Raw genomic sequence first — 20,677 nt, forward strand, 5'->3', positions numbered from 1 at the left:
AGAAACCGACCATAATGAAAATATTTCTAAGCCCGGGATAATGACCCATATTAACAGTGAGCTGTTGACTTCGTTGGAAGGAAATCGACTCCTGTGCCCCCTTCGCCACAATGAAGGCCTTCTTCCCCATCCCTGTCTGCCTTGTGAGCCGCCACACAGACCCGCTCTGGATTCCCACAGCCACGTCCAATGGGGAAAATGAGAACTGTGACTTGTGACCTGCAAGACATTTGCGGTTTTCTTTGGAAATATAAAGAAAAAGTGACATTTGTCCAAACTCCATGAGTCTTTTTTTTTTTTTTTGCTATTTCAAATTAAATAGAAACATAAATCCATTGTGGGTATTTCTTAGCATTTTTTTTTTTTATTATTGTGTGTTCTCTTAAAAGGGGCCCGAATACTTTTAAAGAAAGCCCCTGATTGTGGTCCCATTTGTTACCGTGAAATTCTTATCGGAGAGAACAGTAATAGCCGTTGTTCACCATGGCCACGGCTACCCTGCACTCGCAGATGGCCACCTGTGGCATAGAGCACCCCAGTCGTCACCGCAGAGCTGGCTCAGTGCGGCCAGCCCAGGCCTGCCCCTCCTCACTGCAGGGGCTGAGAGCTGAGCAGCGGAGGAGTTGATGTCCAGAAGAGGGACGAGTCCTTGTCCTCTGGCTTCCATCGTTCCCCCCATCTGCTGGGCCGTCGTCTTCCCTGTCCCGGCTGCTCTCTGGCTAATTGGAACTCAGTGGTTCCCATCCAGGGCTGCCTAAACCCCGCTAGCGTTCCCTATTTTATAACCATCCTTTACCTTTCTCCCAGGAAAACACAAAACTATTTATATAACTTAGTGTGAGGAAAGGAGTCTCATGAATTTGTCTTAGTAGTTATCAAGTTGAAATGAGAATCTAACATGGCAATTAGTTGCCTCATCAGATGGTGTGACCTTTTGCACGTGCACACTCACACACACTCTCTCTCCCTCTCTCGCACACACACACACTCTTTTTCTCCCCAATGTCATTTCTTCTGGATGTTTTGTTGTTGTTGTTGTTGTTTTAATATACTTTCGGGTATTCTTTCCTTTCTGCTAATCTGAACAAGAAAATAGTAGACATCTGTGTTCTTTTAACGTGTTTTGGAATCCACATCTAGGGCCATCTATCACTGTTTCTCAGGGAATCTCAGAGGAATCCCATAGCACCGATATTCTGGAACCTTCTTTCTAGTCTGCCTGTTCCTGGGTTCTAGGAGCTGTGATGATAAGGTTAACATTGACTTCTTGGGATCAGCTTGGCTTTAAATTGTGAAACGCTGTCACCTAAGAAGGATTCATAGATAGGTTTAAAAGTAATCATCATGCCTACAGTGTTCTCAGGGAGGTATGGGAGACAAATCCTGCCCGAGTCCAGGGCTTTCTGTTTATTTGTTTCTTACTAGACTTAATTTTTTTAGAGCAGCATTGGGTTCACAGCAAACTTGAGCAGAAAGAAGAGTCCCCATGGGCACCCTGTCTTCCTGACTTGGATAGTCTTTTGAAGGACTATCCAGGCTGCCTCGATTTCCCCTGGCAGCCCGGAGCCCTACTTCAGTACTTTACATTGTTGGCATGTCTGAATCCTTACTGGATTTCAGTTTTTTAACAGCAGGGACCCTGTCCCCAGCACCCAGCACAGTGCAGTGAGGTCTCTCATACTATTAGGACCAAAAAGCATTTGTAGTTCAGTCCCTGTCCCTCTGCTCTCCAAGCCACCCTGGCCTAGAGTGAATCACCATGAACCAGAAATAACCCAATCTGTACCAGGATGAGAGGTGGGGATGACCTTCAAATGAGATTTCATCAGAAAACAGGTAAAGGGAAAAGCCAGAAGCAAAAGTAGCTCTTTAGAAAGAGTTGTATTTTGGCTTCATCTTTAGACAGGATTCATTTGGACGTGCCTAATGCACACGTTGCTTTGCATAGAAGAAAGGCACTCTTAGAACACTTTTTTTGTGAGTTTTCAGACCAGTTCCCAGGAAAGGGAACCACATTTAGATGCCACCAAGAATGGAATTTGAAAAAGTATGAAAGAAAATAATAGGGGCTGACCTTACTTTCTTCCAGGTCCCATATTTAATGCCTCGGTGCATTCGGACACTCCATCAGTCATCCGGGGAGATCTGATCAAATTATTCTGCATCATCACTGTTGAAGGAGCAGTGCTGGATCCAGGTACCTCCCACCAACCTTTCCCCTTCCCCTTTCCCCAGTTGCCTTTTGAAAATCATTTTTCATATCAATCCCCACTGCAATACACAGATGTGGGGGGACTGGGGATTAGACTGACTATTTATCCCCACTGCCTGCTTGGTACTGGTTTGGTTGATTGGATGCCTGTGTCTGTTGGGTGACTTGGAAACATGTTCAGACATCTGAACCTGAGTTGTGAGGGCAGGCAGTGGGTCCCCTCCGGGCTTGGTTAGACTGCTGTGAAACATACTTGCGGAGTTTATTCCTTCTCTGTTTTTTTTTTTCATTCATTTATTCATTGACATATTACTGAGCTCCTTCAATACATAAGTGATGCTGGAGATGTTGGGAATAGAGGAATAGACAAAATATTCAAAGTCTGTCTCCTTGGAACTTGCAACCTTGTTAAGGACAGAGGCAAAAATGACAGCCATTAATGTTATGAAGAAATACAAAAGAATAAGAGAATAGTAGCAAGTGACCAGGCAGTGCTGTTATTGAATTTTTAGGAAATTTTTATAATTCTTTTCTGCACAGAAAATATTAGCATTGCCAACAGGATGCTTAACAGCTGTGGGACCCATTCATTTCATGCCTTTTATCCTTGGCCCCACTCTTGCTTCTGGATCCTTAGGGCCTGAAAGAACCTTAAATGCAGGGTATCTCTGTTGCTGAGCATGTTTGTAGCTACCTCTGCCTTTTCCCAAAGACTTCGTGAAGAAGCATCTTACTAAGGGCTGCCCTTATCTCCTCTTCCCACTTTGACCCTGGACATGAATTGTCGTCCCCGCTCCCATCACAAGCAGAGCCCTGGTCTGGGGCAGATTTGCACCTTGAGAAGCCCAAGTTATGCAGGGTGCTCACATTTCTGTGTGGAAACAGCTGGAAATGTGGTTCTGGGGGGAACAAGAATCAGGTTTCTTTCTGTATGAAGGGGATATGCTAATGCAAAGGGAGTGAAGCCAGAGTGAGCACCCTGGGCTGGGCACCGGGCCCTTCTGGCATCTGGGAGCAGAGGTTTGGGTGGCCGCCACCATCCAGGTGGATGTCTGGCTCCTGCAGGACCTCCGGTTGAAGGTTCAGGTGGCAACTAGTGCGGGATTTTCTGTAAATGACCCAGTAAGAAGTATTTTTGGCTCTGTAGGCCAGATGGTCTCTGCAGCAGCTCCTCAACTCTGCCGCCATAGCAGGAAGGCGGCTGTAGATGAGAATGTAAACAAATGGGCATGGCTGTGTTCCAGTGGAACTGTATTTAAAAACAGGTGTGGACTGGATTTGACCTGAAGGCTGTAGTTTACTGATTGATGTCAACACTGGCTCTCTTAGGAAAGCTGAATATGGATGAGCTTTAGAGGTAGGAAAAAGATGTCTGTGGGTACTGTGAGATTACATTTGTGAGAAAAGGAAACCAATGGATTTGGTCAGCTCTTTTTATGGGGGTAAGAAAGGAGGGGCCTAGGCCTTAAATGAGTAGGCTCAACTTTGCTGAGATGCCATTTTTACCCTTAAAGCTCATTTATAACACACACACACACACACACACACAAAATTCTTTAAATGTTCTTTGTTGGTAAATGAAAGGGGTCACCAGTTGTAGATTTAATATAAAAATCTTTTCCTCCAAAAGCTATATGTATCTGATATCTCGCAGGTCACAATTTTTCAGAACTTTGCACTCTTGGACTATGTAGGTGGAGGATTCTGAATAATTAAACACAAGTTGTAATTTACTATTTTTTCATGCATCCTATGGCCTGCAAGGGAATTCCTGTTGGGAAAGGACGGTTGCAGAAGTGGGCTGAGAGCCAAGGCACTCCTGTGCCGAGGTGGGGAGGGGGCAGCAGAGCACAGCCCTTCTGGAACCGTGTCTCAGCTCAGGCCCTCCCAGAAGCAAAGCTGAGACAGGCATGCCATGATTCATTGAGGGAGCGCTCTCGGGAGAATACTGCCAGAAGGGAGGGGATCCAGGTAGAATAAATAGGGAAGAATGCAGTGGAGATGTGAATTCAGAACAAGTCTACCCCCATGGGTGCTCTTGTGAGTGACCAGAGTATTGCCACCTGGAGCCAAGGGACTGGGCTTTTATAATCCTGCAGTGGTCAGCTGTTGTCTGGTACACGTGCTCAGCATCTAACACCTATGGAAGCAGGAGCTCAGGGCACCAGCAGCATCGGTACAGATCACATGGCTAGTGAGTGCGGGTGCCCAGATTCTAGCCCAGGTAGCCCACCCTGCAAAATGCAGTGAGCAATCAGGAGCTAGAGTCTGGGCACAAGCAACGGGAACACGGCTGTGCCTTCTGCTTCTGCTGGTATCCACCCAGCACATGGAGGTGACAGCGGCATTGAGTTAAAGTTTCCACTGAGTTGTGAGCTTGACCCAGTTGCCTACTGGGTCCCTGGTGTTGTCAGAGTAGGAGGCAGCTCATGGTACCCACTCGACCCCTGCAGAGCTGGTCTTGTTGAATAGAGACAACTTCACACTCTGGGAACAAAATGTTATCATCAAGTACTACAGTGGCTCCTTGGGGACAAAAAAGGAGATATTGTGTTTTCAGAGGGAATCAGAAAGGAATTATCATTTGGATGATTTTGTAGAAATTCTGGCTTTTAGTTTGATTTACAGTCCTTTTAAGTGTGCAATCATCTGAACATCACTTATTTGCTTTATACTATGCTTTTTGAAGTTATTAGTGTACTTTTACTAAATGAATGAATGTTACATTTTGTTCAGCAAAAACTACCCTCTTTAACATTTATATAAACGTCTTGTCAAGAGGATTTAAGATGGAATGATGTTTGTGGCTTATGGTCCTTACTTGGCTGCCGGATGACCTCAGAACTCACCCAACTGATGATATTAGTTGATTTCAGTCAAGAGGAAGAGGTCAGGGGTTTCAGGACATGTGCTTGGTTTTCACATTTTCTGACGATTACCACTGTGCCCACGTCTTCTTTCTCTTATGCCTGTATTAATTTATTGGAGGCTGTTAGAGCCTTAATTTTGCAGAGTACTCTACAATCCAGCAGCATTACTCCCTGGGACTGCTAAACTGTGTTCAATTTTCTCAGCTTGACATCTTTTTCCTCTTGTTTTGAACTTAAGTACTTCTACAAAGAGGAAGAAGAAGAAAAAAAAAAACCACAGTGAACAATAAAATCTAAACAATTTACAACTCTAAATTTTGTGCAATTCTTTTTGTGTACATTTTGTTCTTTATGACTTTAGTGTCTTCTCACTCTTGTATTCTTCTGCCTGAAGTGCCAAAGGACCCTGCTTTCTTTAAGAGACAGAGTGTGATGTCACTGCATACCAGCTTCACATCCTTTACTGTCTCTGGGAAGCACTTTGACTTGTCTTCCTGGGATTCCTTGGGATTCCTTAGGCTGGGTGGCAGCAGCAGGATGGGTAAGAGGCTGGACCCTGGGGCTGGATTCCCTGGGTTGAGCTGCACATGCTGCTCCCTCTGACTGTGTGACCTTGAACAAGGTGGTCTCTGTATAGAGGGCAAATACAATGGTACCTTTATCACAGGGCTGCTGTGAGGCTGTGTGGAGCAGAGCAGGCCTGTGATAAGCGTTATATACGTGGTGGCTACTTGCATTAGTTCTGCTCACTGCACTGATCCCAGGGTTTTTTGGCTTGGTGATCCACAGATGACATGGCCTTTGACGTGTCCTGGTTTGCTGTACACTCCTTTGGCTTGGACAAGGCTCCTGTCCTCCTGTCCTCCCTAGATCGGAAGGGGATTGTGACCACCGCCCGAAGGGACTGGAAGAGTGACCTCAGCCTGGAGCGCGTGAGTGTGCTGGAATTCTTACTGCAAGTACATGGCTCTGAGGACCAGGACTTTGGCAACTACTATTGTTCCGTGACTCCATGGGTGAAGTCACCAACAGGTTCCTGGCAGAGAGAGGCAGAGATCCACTCCAAGCCCATCTTTATAACTGTGAAGATGGATGGTAAGAGTGACACACAGACCTTTCTCTCTGTGTTTGGGGAATGTCCTTTCTCTGTTCCATGCCATAGCTGACAGAATCCAGGCTTCCAGGGTTTGAGGAATGTGCCGTAACGTGTCCAGCCTGCTTTCTCTCTAGGCCTGGCCTGGGCCTACAGCCAGAAAGCACAGGCAGCCCTTGCCAGTTCCCAGCTTCGCTGCCCCTTGCTGGTGGCACCAGCAGGAAATGGTTTTCAAGATTCATTGGAAAGATTTTCGAGGCTTTGCCATAAATTCGGTGGAAACTACTAGGCCCTGAGGTTGGCGTGGATTCTGTGGGGCAGCAGCAGAGAGCGGCATTGAGAAGGAGGGTCCCGGTCTGCAGGTGAAGCTGTAGATGGGGTGCCCGTGCTGCCCTATTTGCCCTCCCATTGCTGTGCTTCTTGGAAAAGGGAAGGCCCCCCCCCCCCGGTATCACAGGTACACGGTGACTTCACAGAGCCCAGAGGAAGGAGAGCGATTCCCAGCCTCCCCACCCCAGAGTCAACCTACTCCACGGTCAGACCTCCATCCCCCGAGCATGCCAGGGCAGTTGTTCCCAAGAAGTCTGTTTCCCCTGCAAAAAGCTTCCGAAAGTAAATGTCAAAAGGAATAACACTGTGGAGAGAGGTAAAGTTCGAGTGCCTCCACAGACCAGGAGAAGCCTTGGGAGTGTCTCCCTCGTGAGATTTCTGTTTGGGGAGATGGACCTGGGAACTCCAGCTCTTCCAAAATCGTTAGCCTTCCTGATCCTTTTCCTCTCTTGTAATCTCTCATGAGGCTTTTGTGAAAACCAAACCACACCAAAGGTAAAGCACTTAGTCCAGTAGTGGTATCCATTCACGGCATCTAGCAAGGAGGAGAGTTGGGGCTTCCGGGGTGCAATCTCAGCCGTGCATATCTAAAATCTCAGCTTGTGCCTATCTAAAACTTCTGTCATCTATACCATATTTGCATCCTACATATTCCTCGCTTGAAGTAACTCCACATGAAAAACCCAGATTTACCAAACAAGGAGGGGAGTGATTATTCACTTTGCTAGATAATTTACTATAGTGTTACTTAAAATAGCTCCCTGAGTACACTTCAGTTATTTGATGCATGGAATTGATTTATGCACAGTTTTTTTTTTTTAAGGACGCATCTGCTGCTGAACGTGCGTTGCCCTTATACTGACTTTTAAAAATCAATCTCCTGCCAAAACCCCCAAAAGCCAGCTGACATTCAGAAGCATTGAATGGAATCTTTTTTTTTTTTCTTTTTTTCTATAGCACAATCCCCTCCCCCAGAACTGGGTGTCGGGAGAGATTTGTGCATTTTTTTCCAACTAACGTGGTTGAGCTGCTCCTGTGTGAGCACCGTGCTGGGGTGCTGGATTTCTGACATCTGATCCCGCAGGGAAAGCCTGCAGAGTGGGGCAGACAGGGCGGCTGTGGTCCCCAGGAGCCTCCCTGGCAGCACTAACGGCTTCCCCTTTGGATCTCTCCCTGCCAGTGCTGAACGCCTTCAAGTATCCTCTGCTGATCGGCGTGGGTCTGTCCACGGTCATCGGGCTCCTGTCCTGCCTCATCGGGTACTGCAGCTCCCACTGGTGCTGCAAGAAGGAGGTGCAGGAGACGCGGCGGGAGCGCCGCCGGCTCATGTCGATGGAGATGGACTAGACGGCCGGACTGGGAGTGACAGAGGGACGGTGGGGGTGAGAAGAGGACAGTGAGATTTTTAAAACCAAGTGTGTTCCACTAAAACCAGTCCTCTCTAATCTCAGGTGGGACTTGGCGCTCGCTCTCTCTCCTGCATGTCAAGTTCTGAGCGCGGACCTGTCTACCAGCACACGGCTCTCCTTCCCACGGCACTTTCTGATATATAACAATTGAGTGTGTGTTTTCCCAGCTGCAGTTTTTTAACGGTTAACCTTTGTCTAATTTTTTTTTTTTTCTCCTACTGGCTTATCGATCCTCCGACTCGTGTGTGTCGACCGCTTTTGTGGCGAGGGGCCGCGGTGAGGAAGGGGTGATGGCATTCAGAGTTCTTGACCTTGGGCGAGAATGTGCCTGCCACCTGGGCGCCCGGGGTCCTCGGTGGGGGGGGGCTCCCATGAGGACAGCTGCTGTGACCCTCGACCCCAGCCTAGAGATGACACAGGCCTGTGCCCACGGCTGATCTGTGGCTTTCCCTACTCTAACCCATGCCCGATTTTCCAGGGCGTAGACTACATTTGAAATCTAAACTTGGAGTATGTCACTTCTCATTGAGCCCAAATGCATTTTTTTTTCTTTTCTTTTTTTTCCTTCTCTGCCCCTCTTCCATTTCTTTTGTATTTGCTTTCTGTGAGCGTGCTGAAATGGCAGCCCTGGCATCTGAATTTGGCTTTCCACCGAGCACCTTATCTTGCCACCTTAGCCTTAAGAATGAATATGAAGAAAAATACACAGCCACCTCTGTCCAGGGCAGTCAGAAAGTCTGCGAGGAAGAGAAGGTTGGGGACAAGGAGAGGGACAGACGCTTTTGCCAATAGTTGTGAGGCCTCTGTGCCTATAGGGATCCTAGGAAGTTCGATTCACACGGCCCCGAGCCAGGAGGGCCAGGGCGCCAGGGCTGTGCTGGGCCGTGGAAGCCCCTCCATCTCCCGCTTCTGCCCTTCCTGAGAGGCAAAGGCGTTGGCCACCAGGGGGCCTACAGGGACCCACAGACTTGCCACGTCCTTCACACCCCACTTGGGCTCCTTCACATGAAGGCAAATTGCTGCTTGAAGACCGACTGACTGCAAGGAATCTGCAATTGCCCAGAGGAGCCGTGCGTTTTCCATGACCTTTACAGTCCTTCAGGACTTTTTAAGATCCCCTGCAGGGGGTCAGTGAGAAAGGGTATACTTTGTGGTATGTTTGCTTTCCTATTAGGAACACGGAGGGAACCCGGCAATTTACTGTCATGTGAACAGCCTATAAAGTAGGATTGAGAGCAGTCGCTTTGCCTGACTGCTTCCATCAGGAGTAGGACAGCCGACAGAAAGAGATCTTCCGGGTCCCTGACTTCTTCATTAATAGTGCACCCCTCTGAGCCTTGGCTCCCTGAAGTGTCTGGCCCCCTGCACGGCACTGGCCTTCCAGAAGCTTCCAGTGGGGGTTTTCTGAGGCTCACTGGTGACTCATGCCCTAATTGCAATCCTCTGTGCTTTTTATCCTGGCTCTGAAGGATCTAACACTGCTCTGTCTTCCAAAAGGGGAAAAAAAAAAAAAAAAAGATTCATTTGTTTTGAGCAATAAAGTAATACAAAATGATGGCCATTCATGTGCAGCTCTTTGTCACTGTGGGCCGGGTGACTGAGCTCCTCCCAGCTCACCAGCTCTCCTTCCCCTCTCTTTTGCTCTTGATTGGTTCTGAAGTGCTTGCTTATCACCAAGTTGCCCCCCGGAAGCAGATTTCCACCCAGTTTTTGCTTTTTGTTCTGTGCACCACGGGGACCGCCCCTGTGACACAAGCTGTAGGTCCATGTCATCGTTGCAGCATGGCTGTCCCAGGCCTGGGAAGACAGGGAGCAGGTACGCCCCACCCAAATGGGAGAGAGAGAGGAATAAGAAGAAGCCTTGGTGGCACTAGATTCGGGTATTTTCTCAACGTCATTTCCCAACTGTGCTATTTCGGAGAAGGAGGGACACGGGTGATCGTACAAGCAGGAATTAAGGGAGAACAACTATAAACTGGTGCTGTAGTAGTAACAGCCAGTGCCCCAGGGCCCTTGCAGTTACCATAGGAAGATTCATTGTTGCAGCGACGGCTCTTCTTAGTGGGAGATGGGACACTTAGCTTTGGACAAGACCAGGTGACCCCCAGGTGTGTGTAAAACCAGGGACCAGGTCACACCAGGCACTTAGTGGTAATAAAAGGGACGTTGGTCACAGATCATACCTTTCCCTTTGAAACTGATGTCCAGGTTCAAGGCTGAGTCTTGAAGGCACTGGCCTTCACCCTTCCCCCATGTCCATTGGGCCAGCCTAACCACAAGTCACCTGGGGGCTGGGCGAGGGGCGAGACATCCCAGGACATCGCTGGTTCCCTCCAGGGACGTACACTTGCCTGGGGTGTGTGTCCTTTTCAAAGTGGGAGATATACTCTGATACCAAACAGGGCTCCCATGTCACAAAGTGCTCTTCTGGGAGAGGCTCCCGCCAGCGGTACTGTATGAGCAAAGAAGGACCTGGCCAGGCCTCCCGCGGATGAAATTGCACTTCTTAAAGCAACTTTATAGAGAAGGTTGGGTTTTGTTTTGTTTTGTTTTTTCCTAATCACAAAAAATATTCCCCCAAAGAGCCTGAGCGATGTTCAGATAGAAGCCTCAAAATTGCTTTTAAATTGTTTACTTTATGATGTTTACAGACACGTCTCACTTTTTTAAAAAAGAGAAAAACGCAAAACTCTGGCTTCCTAAACAACTTTTCAGATTTTTTTCATGGGACGGTGGAACTCTGACTCACCAGCTGGATTAAATCTTAATTTAGAAATGTATTTATGTATGTACGTGTGTATGTGTGTGTGTGTGTGTGTGTGTGTGTGTGTATGTGTGTGTGTCCCCTCCTAGCCACGTGGCTCCCTCCTGCCCAGACCTCTGTCTCTTTCCCTGGGGGCTCTTGCCTCCTGCTTTGCAGACTGCCTGCAGCCATGATTATTGTCACTGACATCTGTGAGCCAAAGACTGAGCCTTTTTTGGCAGGAACAATAAGCAATACTACACAACTTGCTACTTTCAGAAAACTTTTTTTTAGCTTCACCGATGACAACAGAGGAAGAAGGGAACTGGGACTTGGGTAAGTTCTCCTCCGCTGTTTGACCAAATTCTCAGTGATAAGTACATGTGCAGATCACTAGGAGAACAAGGTTGACTGACTTTCCTTTTTTTTAGTGTGGCACATAAGGATCTGCAGAATTTTCAGTAGAAAAAAAGAAAGGGTCTTGTGTATTTTTGTCCATATCCAATGTTATATGAACTAATTGTATTGTTTTATACTGTGACCACAAATATTATGCAATGCACCATTTGTTTTTTTTTATTTCATTAAAGGAAGTTTAATTTAAATTTAAGTTGTGTGAGGAACTTGATGTTAGCCTCTGTTATCTGTCTGTGGCCGAATCCCAGTTGCAACCTTAGCACTTTGTGATCTCCTGGAACCCTACAAAGCATTGTTTATGGATTTTCACAAACTAGAAGGAAAGAACTGGATCTCCTAGGGTCCGCATTGAGATTCCCGCCCATCAGAATGTTAAGGGCAAGGATCCTGTGACTTAGGGAAGGTCTCTTGGTCTTCTGGTGAATTCTCATGACCTTATAGGCCTCCTTTTAGGAAAGAGAAGTTAGATATTGTTCCTCTCTGCAGATGAGGAAACAAACACCAAAGCTCTGTGACCATATTGTGACTGGAGCGCAACGGTTTTTCTGAGTCACGATGCAGTCTGCAGCCAAACAGGGCCATAAGGTACTGACCTCTGCAGCGGACAAACAGTCCTCTTCCCCAGACCACTGGCTTCAGCAGACCTGGGCAGGAGCCGGTGCTGAGAGCTCCGCTTCCAGGCAGGCCACACTGGGCCGGCCACCACGCTGGGCTGGCCTCGCCTGCCGACTCTCCTGTTGGCCTCTCTTGTGTTCCCTGTGTCTTTTGTGTCCTGCTCTGGGACCACCTCGTGCTGTGAGTTATTCAGGGGCTGGGCGTGTGTCCTAGTCACTCACTGCCCCGTGACTGGCCTTGTTCCAGTCCTGGAGGAGGTCCTCGGACTTCATCAACACACAGTTCAATGGTCTGCTCTCGAGAATGCCCTGTTGTTACCTGCTTGTCAGTGAACCAGGAGGATCCGCTCGTGTCAAAACCCTGGTGCAGTCACAGCTGGCCTTTGGCAGTGCCCTACCCTATTAACCCTACTACTACACCCATTCCTTCCTCCACTTAAGTGAAAAGCAAAAACTTAACTTGTACACCTACCTGTGCCTGGGCCTTGAAGCACAGGCACCTGCCACAGTGGCCTTGGCACCTCCCGCTTGCTGGCCTGGAAACCTCTTTCCACCTGTCTAAATCTGGGCGGCTTCCAGCCCCAGGGAGCCTTTTCCTGCCCTTCCAGGCTGAATGAGGATCCATCCCCTCACCAAATGGTCTGGTGGTCTGAGAGGGTCTTGAGGATTGGGACCGTTCCGCACTGTGGCCCCAGTACCAAGTTGTGATCATAACTAGCCCTGGGATTCTTACAAGGTGCCCGGTATCTTGTGGAGGTGGTCACAGTCTGAGTCACCCCGAGGGGGGCTGCAGCAGAAGTTCTCAAGTGAAAGCCACTCCCACTGCCTCTAACCTGCAGGCCAGTGCGCCTGGCCCGCTCTTAAGATGTTATCATTTGGTAAGGCAGGGCCAACAGATCAGGAGGCGTGCCACACTGCGGAGGGAGGGTTGGGGGACGTGCCACACTGCGGAGGGAGGGTTGGGGGACGCCTGGGGAAGCAATAGGGAAGCAATAAGGTCGATTAATTAGAAGGAAAAGCAGATGAGAGCCTTTGCGGTTCTTTTCCCAGGAAGAAACTGGAAAGTCCAAGTAAGCAGACTCAGGATTGGCTAAGTTGAATGATTTCAGCATGTTCTGGGACATAGGAACGGTCCCTGTCTGGGACATGACCTTGGGGTGATTAAGGCGCGAGGATCAGGGTCCTGAGTGTGATGGAGAAGGCGGTGGGTGTGAGCTCTGGATTGGTTGGTTTGCATAGCAAAGCCAAGTTCTCTGTTGAGTCCTTTACCCTCTTAGTAACTGGCTAGCCCCAGGAGGGACGGTCTCTCCAGAAGAAGCAAAACTTCAGATGTTAAAGCACCGAAAAGCTAGATAAAATGGCATGGTTAGTACACACTGACCGTCTGGGGCTTATAGGCTGCTGAGATAGGCCTACGTGACCACAGAGGTGCTGCTCACCTGGGTCGTCTCTGTTCTCTGTATTCCCAAATCTATTTGTGCCATAATTATATAAATTTATTTAATAGCATGTAACCCACCAAGATGTCAACATTAACGAAAGTCATCAAGAAATATTCTTGCCAGGTGCAGTGGCACACATTGATAATCCCAGGAACTCAGAAGATCTGAGGCAGGAGGACTGCAATTTCAAGACCAGCCTGGACAACTTACTGTGTGACCCTACACAACTTAGTGAGATGCTGCCTCAAAAAAAAAAAAAAAAAAGGGTCTGGGGTGTCGCTTAGTGGTATAGCACCCCTGGACTCAGTCCTTCTGTAGGAAGGAGGGAGGGAGGGAGGAAGGGAGGGAGGGAGGGAGGGAGGGAAGAGCTGTTGGTAAAACTGGATATCCATATGCAAAAGACTGAAGTTGGACCCTTCACACCACACATAAAAATTAACTCAAAGTGGATTAAAAACTAAATGTAAGACGAAAGCTATAAAAATCCTCAAGTAAAACAAGGGGTGGGGGAGCTTCAGAACGCTGCATTTGGCAATGATTTCTTGGATATAAGACTAAAATCATAAGCAGCAAAACCAAAAATAGATAAATGGGACTATATCAATCTTAAAAAACTTTTGCATGTCAAAGGAAACAACAGAGTGAAACTGACCAGTGGAATGGGAGAAAATATTTACCAACATATAACTGATAAGGGGTTAATACCCAGACTATGTAAGGAACTTTGTTGTGCAGCCAAAACACAACCCAATTAAAAACTGGGCTAAGAACTTAAGAAGACAACTCTCCAAAGAATATATACAAATGGCCAACAAGCACATGAAGAGATGCTGAGCATAAGTAATCATAAGAGAAATGCAAATCAAAACCACAATGAGATATCACCTGACGTGCATTGAGATGTCCCACTCTCAACAGAAAAGTGTCATTCTTGTGCAAGAATGAAGGGAAATTGGAATGTGCACTGTTGGTGAGAATGTGAATTGGTGCTGCCATTATAGAAAAATAGGGGGAATTCTTCAAGAAATTAAAAATAGAATTACTCAATGATTCACTAATCACACTTCTGGGTACATATATCCAAAAGAAGCCAAAGTGATATATCAGACATTGCATGTCCATGTTCATGATGGCATTCACACTGGCAAAGAGGTGGGAGCAACCTCAATTGCCATCCACAGAAGAACAGATAAAGAACATGTGGTATGTATATATAATAGAATATTATATGGCTATCAAGAAGGATAATTTTTCTTACATATACTACCATGTGGATGAACCATGATGACATTATGCTAGTGAAATAAGTCACAAGACCAAATATATATGGTTCCTTTCATTTAAAGTATCTAAAGTAGAATGTATAGCAACAGAAGATTGAAATGTGATTGCCAAGAGCTGGGGAGGGAAAATTGGTGTGGAATTTCAGTGTTGCCGGATGAAAAAGTTCTTTGAGATCTGTTACACAATGATGTGTATGTAGTTACTAATAAACTGTGCATTTAAAAAGGGTTAAGATGATGAATTTGATGTTATGTGTTTTTTAACCTAATAATTTAAAAAAGAAGTTTCATTTAAAAAGATGACTTCTCTAGAAGGACTCAGACAAATTGCTTTTTTTAAAAAAAAAATGCTACCAAATTAGGTATAGGCAAAACAACTATAAAAGATTGAAGGTGGCCAGGCACCATGGTGCATGCCTGTAATTCCAGCACCTGGGGGTCTGAAGCAGTAGGATTGCAAGTTTGAGACCAGCCTCAGCAACTTAGCAAGGACCTAAGCAACTTAGCAAGTCCTTGTCTCAAACTAAAAAAATTAAAAGAGGTAGGGGATATAGCTCAGTGATTGAGCACCCCTGGGTTCAACCCCCAGCACCAAAAAAACAGACCGAGGGTGGAAGTAGGAGATAACCAAAAGAATGAAGAATCCTGTACTTAATTGACTTAACAATTTTTAAAGTTCTTTCTCCACTTGAAAAAAAAAATCAAACCTGAAATTTTTAGACAAGACAACATAGGTTTTGTCTGTGCGAGAAAGTGGTAGGACACTCCAGGCTACAGACCCAAGTTCAAAGGAAAGACCTGGGTCAGTGTCAAGAAACTGGTGAATAAATGGGCACGTGGATGGTTTAGGTGGAACAAATGTCTTAGAGACATGGCCTTGGCTTTACCTGCAAGTTCTCCTAATTGATCAACTAAAAACCCTGTGGGCTGGAGGTGAAGCTCAGTGGTAGAGCACATTCTCAGCATTCACGGGACCCTGGGTTCAATCTCCAGCAACACACACACACACACACACACACACACACACACACACACACACACACACACACTAGCAGTCCTAAGTAATCTGACTCCAAAGTCTTTGCATGTTCTTAATCACTCTACCAGCCTCCGGTGCCTGGTATTCCAGACATTCAGTCAGTATTTGTTGAAACGCTAAAAAAGATGAATAAGAATTAGAAACTACCCTTAGGAAACGCACGGGTCTTAGGAGAGTCGTGTGAATAATTGATTACTATACCAAAGTGAAATGATACAAGTTCACTGACAGCACAGAGGGAGTGGCGAGCCCTATCCAAAGAGCTCAGGAAGGTTTCACAAAGGAGATGCAGACCCAGCTACTTAAATTTTTAAACAAAAAGACATTTAGCAGGTAGGGATGAGGCAAGATTTTAAGCAGAAGGAAGAGTGTTGGCAAAGTTAAAGAGGGAAACACTGGTGAGACAGGTCCAGAGGAATACAAATGGCCCTGTACTTCTGAAGGTGAAAGTCCAAAGGCAGGTAGCTTATAAAGTTCACGTCAAGGAGTCTGAACTTGACCCCTCTAGGAATGGTTGGGGAGCCTCTGGAAAAGTCTGGTCTGAAAAGCACAGAACTATTTGTATTTTAGGTCTCTCTGGCAGCAGGAGAAGGGGGAAGGACAAGGCTGGAAAACCAAGTGTTCTACATTAGTCCAGGTTTAAAAAAAAAATGAGGACCCCCCCAAGTGTGACAGCAACAGACAGAATCACTTCATAAAGGACTTACGTGTTGGGCACGGTGACAAGCCCCTGTAACCCCAGCTACTTGGGAGGCTGAGGTGGGAGGATCATGTGAACCCAGGAATTTGAGGCCAACCTAGCAACCTAGTAAAACCCACATCTCAAAAATAAATGAAATAAAAATATCTTAAGGAGAGCTGATAGGACTTCATGACTGGATGTGGATGCAGCATGGCAGCCAAATTGGAACCGTGTGTCTGAGTGGAAACCACCATGGACAATACCAGTGAAAGAGGAAAACCATGACTTTGATGGTAGACTCACAGTTGAGTTTTCTAAAGGGCCTTCAGGTGGCGCTGTGGGGCATCAGCTTGGTGACTGGTCTGGAGCTCAAGGGAGACCCTGGGGTTGGAAGCCTCTGGGACGGCAGTGTACCCCTGAGGAATGGGAGGCAGCAGTGTCAGAGGTGTCTGGGGACGAGGACCCAGTGAGAAGGAACTTCTGCAGGGGGGAGGGAAGACCCTGCAGAGAGCGGTATCAGAGGTGAGGAAAGAATTCAAGTAGGTTGGCCAGTGGCCGGCTGTATCTCATGCCACAGAAAGACGGAGTCAAGAGAGCAATGGGCACCGTTGTGACCCTGGATGTTTGCATGAATCCAAGCCCAGATTTTAGCGGACTCAGGTGCCAGTGACAGAAAAGCAAGACAGAGGGTCCACCCGGAAACTGCAAAGTTGGAAGAGAGGGGTCAGAGGCACTAGTGGGGTTGTTGGAACGAGGGTAAGAATTGGCGATTTAGTAAGAAGCACTTGAGCTGAGTAAGCAGTGGAGAGGTGTTTGTTCCTAAGGGGGTGGGGGGTACCTTCTCCCTCCTTCCCCCCCCCTTTGGAGCCTACACTGGGCCCCACACATTGTTCTCATCAAAGTTGTCAGTTGATCCTGCCTAGGAAACTTAAGGAATAGCCCTTCCCAAGGACAAGTTTGCTTAGAAAACAGGAGAGTGCCCAGGAATCCCATCCACTGCTCCTTTGTTTCAACAGGAAGCCAAGCAAATCCCTATTCCCCAAACCCACCCATGCCCTGGCTTTTGCCTCCGTACACAAAAATCTAGCTCATGCTTTTTCCAACAGATAAAGTGTTGTTGCCCACCTTAAAAAACCTCTTCTGCCTTGGAGAAGGAATTGTCAGCTCTAGTGACGTCGAGCCAGAGAAAAGTAAGAGGTCTGGAGCCGAGACCTGGGCACCCTCCTCTCTCACAGGGCTGAGCCGCACCTGGGCCCAGTTGCAGGAGGGGGTTGACTGAGACTGCTGCGGTCCCATCTCGTGGGGTGACAGCTTGAGGCTCTCTCCATGTCGACCTGAGGCTCAGCTGCAGGGCTTCCTGTACATTGCTAAGTCCAGGACCTGTAGAGTGGCAATCCGTTTAACCTCAAATACAAAAACTTGGATAGGAAAAGGGTCAAAATAATGATAGGCTTCCTGCTGACTGGTTAGATGTTTTCCTGCCTCCTCCAACCACTCATTATCCCACCCTTTGCCTTCCAAAATTCATAAGTAGCAAAGCTAGCAGATGTGTTGACATGAAGAGGTGCCTTAGAATCCAGCCATTTTCTACCCTGTGATTTGGGGGACAGGTGAGTCCATGAGTCTTAGTTTGCTCATCTATGAAAGGGGATTGGCAATGCCGACCACACAGTGGTGTGAGTCACCCTATAAAACTATGCCTATCAAGTGCCTTGCACAGAACCTGCTATGTGAGGTCCCTGTTTATTCCTGGGGCCTAAAGGCTTATGATGAGAGACCACAATACTTACAATTTCTATAAATCTCTGTAACTAATTTTGGAGCACATCAACCTGGGGGGGGGACCTCTTTTTATTAATTTTGCAGAAAATGGAACAGAATTTTCCATTTTTGTGCATTCCTGGTTGCTTTGTCCAGTAGTGGCCCTCTCCCTCCCTCCCTCCCTTTGGAGCAGGAACCACATTTTACATTCCTTTCAGCTGGTACAATTGCAATGCAGTGATTCCCAAGGCAATAGAAGAACTGTCTCTTGCCAGCTCTATTTTTTTTCTTTCTTTCTTCTACTTTTTTTTTCCTTGACAACAAAAAGCTTCTTTTTTCCCTCTAAGAAAAGAAGCGACATCACCCTGTCAATGTTAAATTCTGGCAGAAATGGAGCCACTAAAATAGAAAGAGGAAAAAAAAATATTTTGGCAACAGCCAGGAATAAGAAGTTGCATAGCCTTCACTGGGTTGTATATATTTCAGGGTTGCGGGTACTCTGTATTCTTGGCAATGGCTGTCTCTGTGGTTGATGCTTATTTCTAAAACCATTCTCTTTTTGGTGCACATGGCAAATTGATTGTACTGACCCCCAGGTCTTACTTAAATCTTTCCCTTTGCCATGTCACTTGTCAGTTCCCCTCATTAAAGATGCAGAGTCCGTTAACTCATCTCTTGCATTTGGGCTTGACCACGTGATTTGCTTTGGACTGAGGTTGTCAGTGGTCATAATGTAAGTAGAAGCTTCAAAATGTGCTGAGGTGGCCAGGTGTTGTGGTGCATTCCTGTAATCCCAACGACCTGGAAGGCAGAGGCAAGAGGAGCACAAGTTCAAAGCCAGCTTCAGCAACATAGTGAGGCTCTAAGCAATTTAGCAAGATCGTGCCTCAAAATTAAAAATAAATAAATAAATAATAAAAATAAAAAGGGCTGAGGATGTGGCTCAGTGGTAAAGCACCCCTAGGTGAAATCCCCAGCAACAAAAACAAACCAGCGAAAAAGGGCTAAAGTGTTTTCACTAGTTCTTTTGGACCCCTGACATTATCATGAAAATATGCAAAAGCCACCTGGCTGGAGGGATGTGAGACACATGGAAGAGAGCTAATTTGTCCAGTCAAGGCCCTCCTGGACCATACTTCCCCTGAACCCAGCTGACCCTCAAGCTTGTCAATAAAAATAAGTATTTACTGGTAGAAGCATGAAAGCTTTGTGTTTGTTTGTTACACAGCACTTACTAACTGATACAGTGCATTTGCCCAAGACATTGGTGTGTAGACGTAACCCATGACTTCTGGAACTGAAATAGTGAACGTACGTATTCTTGTACTTCCAGTCCCATTGATACTGTAGTCAACAGATTAGAGGGTTAGTTTGAAATCATGCTAGGCAAACTGCCCTTCAGTATGTCTCTACATATACCCTACACATGTCTGCTTCTCCCTCTCTGCACTCTCTGTCTCCCTCCTGGGATATCCTTTCCTCTCCTCCCTACTTATTTGAATAGTACCAAATCCTAAAACCAGGTTTCTCTAAATGCTCTTTAGGGATTTCTAGCCTGGACAGCGAATTGGCCACAGGACACATGCTGTTTTATATGGCTCCTGTTCCTTATCTACAGTTGTTTATTAAACTAGATTCCAAGTTCCTGAAGGCAGAACCCTTCCTGCACTTCTATCCTCCACGTCTTGCACCATAGGAAAGTGCAGAGTTTTTCCGCTAAAGACTTTAACACGGGTAGGTTAACTGGTATTAGGGGACTGAGGGTTAAGTATCATGCCTAATGAATAGAACCAGAGGGAAGGAGGGATGGCTTGGTGGGTGGGTGTGTAGATGGATGGCAGAAGGAACGTGTTTCGCTACTGGGACTGAAAGATCCCACCAGCACGACTGTAGAGGAGGAAGAGTTTATTTGAGGGCTCATGGTTTCGGGGGTCTCAATCCACAGAAGGCCAGCTCCGTTCTTTGGGGCTCAAGGTGAGGCTGAACATCATGGTGGAAGAGTGTGACAGAGGGAAGCAGTTCACATCATGGTGATCAGGAAGCAAAGACAGCCTCCACTCAGGAGATACAGAATATATACACCCCATAGCCACGCCCCCAATGAACCATTTCCTCCAGGCCACACCCACCTGCTTTCAATTACGGTTCAATTCATCCCATCAGGGATTATTAATTCACGGATCAGGCTAAAGCTATAACCCAATCATTTCTCCTCCAGACCTTCTTGCATTGTCTCACACGTGAACTTTGGGGGACACCACATCTAAACCTTAACAGAAAGAATGAATGAAGGTAGAAGCTTCTGGCCCTAAGTGTGTAGACGGCTACCCTCGTCCACTATAGTTCCCACTGAGAAAACAAATTCTACCTTAAACGCCACCTTTTCCCTGAAGGTTTTCCTGTCCTTCCGTTCGTTCGCCCTGAATTATACAGACCCTCTCCCTCTCTCGAATGTCCATATCTCTCTGTCTCCTAGGAGGCTTCATCTAATTCCTTTGTGTGACAATCAGCCATGTTCCTCTTTCCTACTCACCTCCACCAAACTCCTCCATCACAAACTCATTGCTATGAAAGGCCCTGCTTTAATCCCAGATGGATCTCCAGCACTTTAACTTCTTTTCTACAGAGTACTCAGGAAGTATTTGGTTGTTTTATCTATCTCTCTGTCATTGTTTTAAATGCCCCAATTCAGGCCTTCATCACTGCTCAGACAAACAATTACAAAAATCTTGTAACTAAGGCTGGGGTGGTGGCTCAGTGGTAGAGCGCTCTCCTCGCAGTG

At 46.7% G+C, this 20,677-nt stretch overlaps 2 protein-coding genes across 2 annotated transcripts in view; both read left to right on the forward strand.

The window, feature by feature from the left end:
• Ptgfrn (prostaglandin F2 receptor inhibitor) overlaps positions 1-11,262 on the forward strand; it is a 71,911-nt gene extending 60,649 nt beyond the window's left edge. Inside the window, exons 7-9 of the mRNA XM_078027085.1 lie at positions 2,090-2,197; positions 5,872-6,177; positions 7,686-11,262. Of these exons, the coding sequence (XP_077883211.1) occupies positions 2,090-2,197; positions 5,872-6,177; positions 7,686-7,852 (581 nt within the window). The 3' untranslated portion in view covers positions 7,853-11,262. The remainder of the gene's footprint in view (positions 1-2,089; positions 2,198-5,871; positions 6,178-7,685) is intronic.
• Cd101 (CD101 molecule) overlaps positions 10,960-20,677 on the forward strand; it is a 45,093-nt gene continuing 35,375 nt past the window's right edge. Inside the window, exon 1 of the mRNA XM_078027805.1 lies at positions 10,960-10,993. Coding sequence (XP_077883931.1) covers positions 10,960-10,993 — 34 coding nt within the window. The remainder of the gene's footprint in view (positions 10,994-20,677) is intronic.

This window comes from Ictidomys tridecemlineatus, chromosome 11, assembly GCF_052094955.1.
Source record: "Ictidomys tridecemlineatus isolate mIctTri1 chromosome 11, mIctTri1.hap1, whole genome shotgun sequence".
Lineage (NCBI taxonomy): Eukaryota > Metazoa > Chordata > Mammalia > Rodentia > Sciuridae > Ictidomys > Ictidomys tridecemlineatus.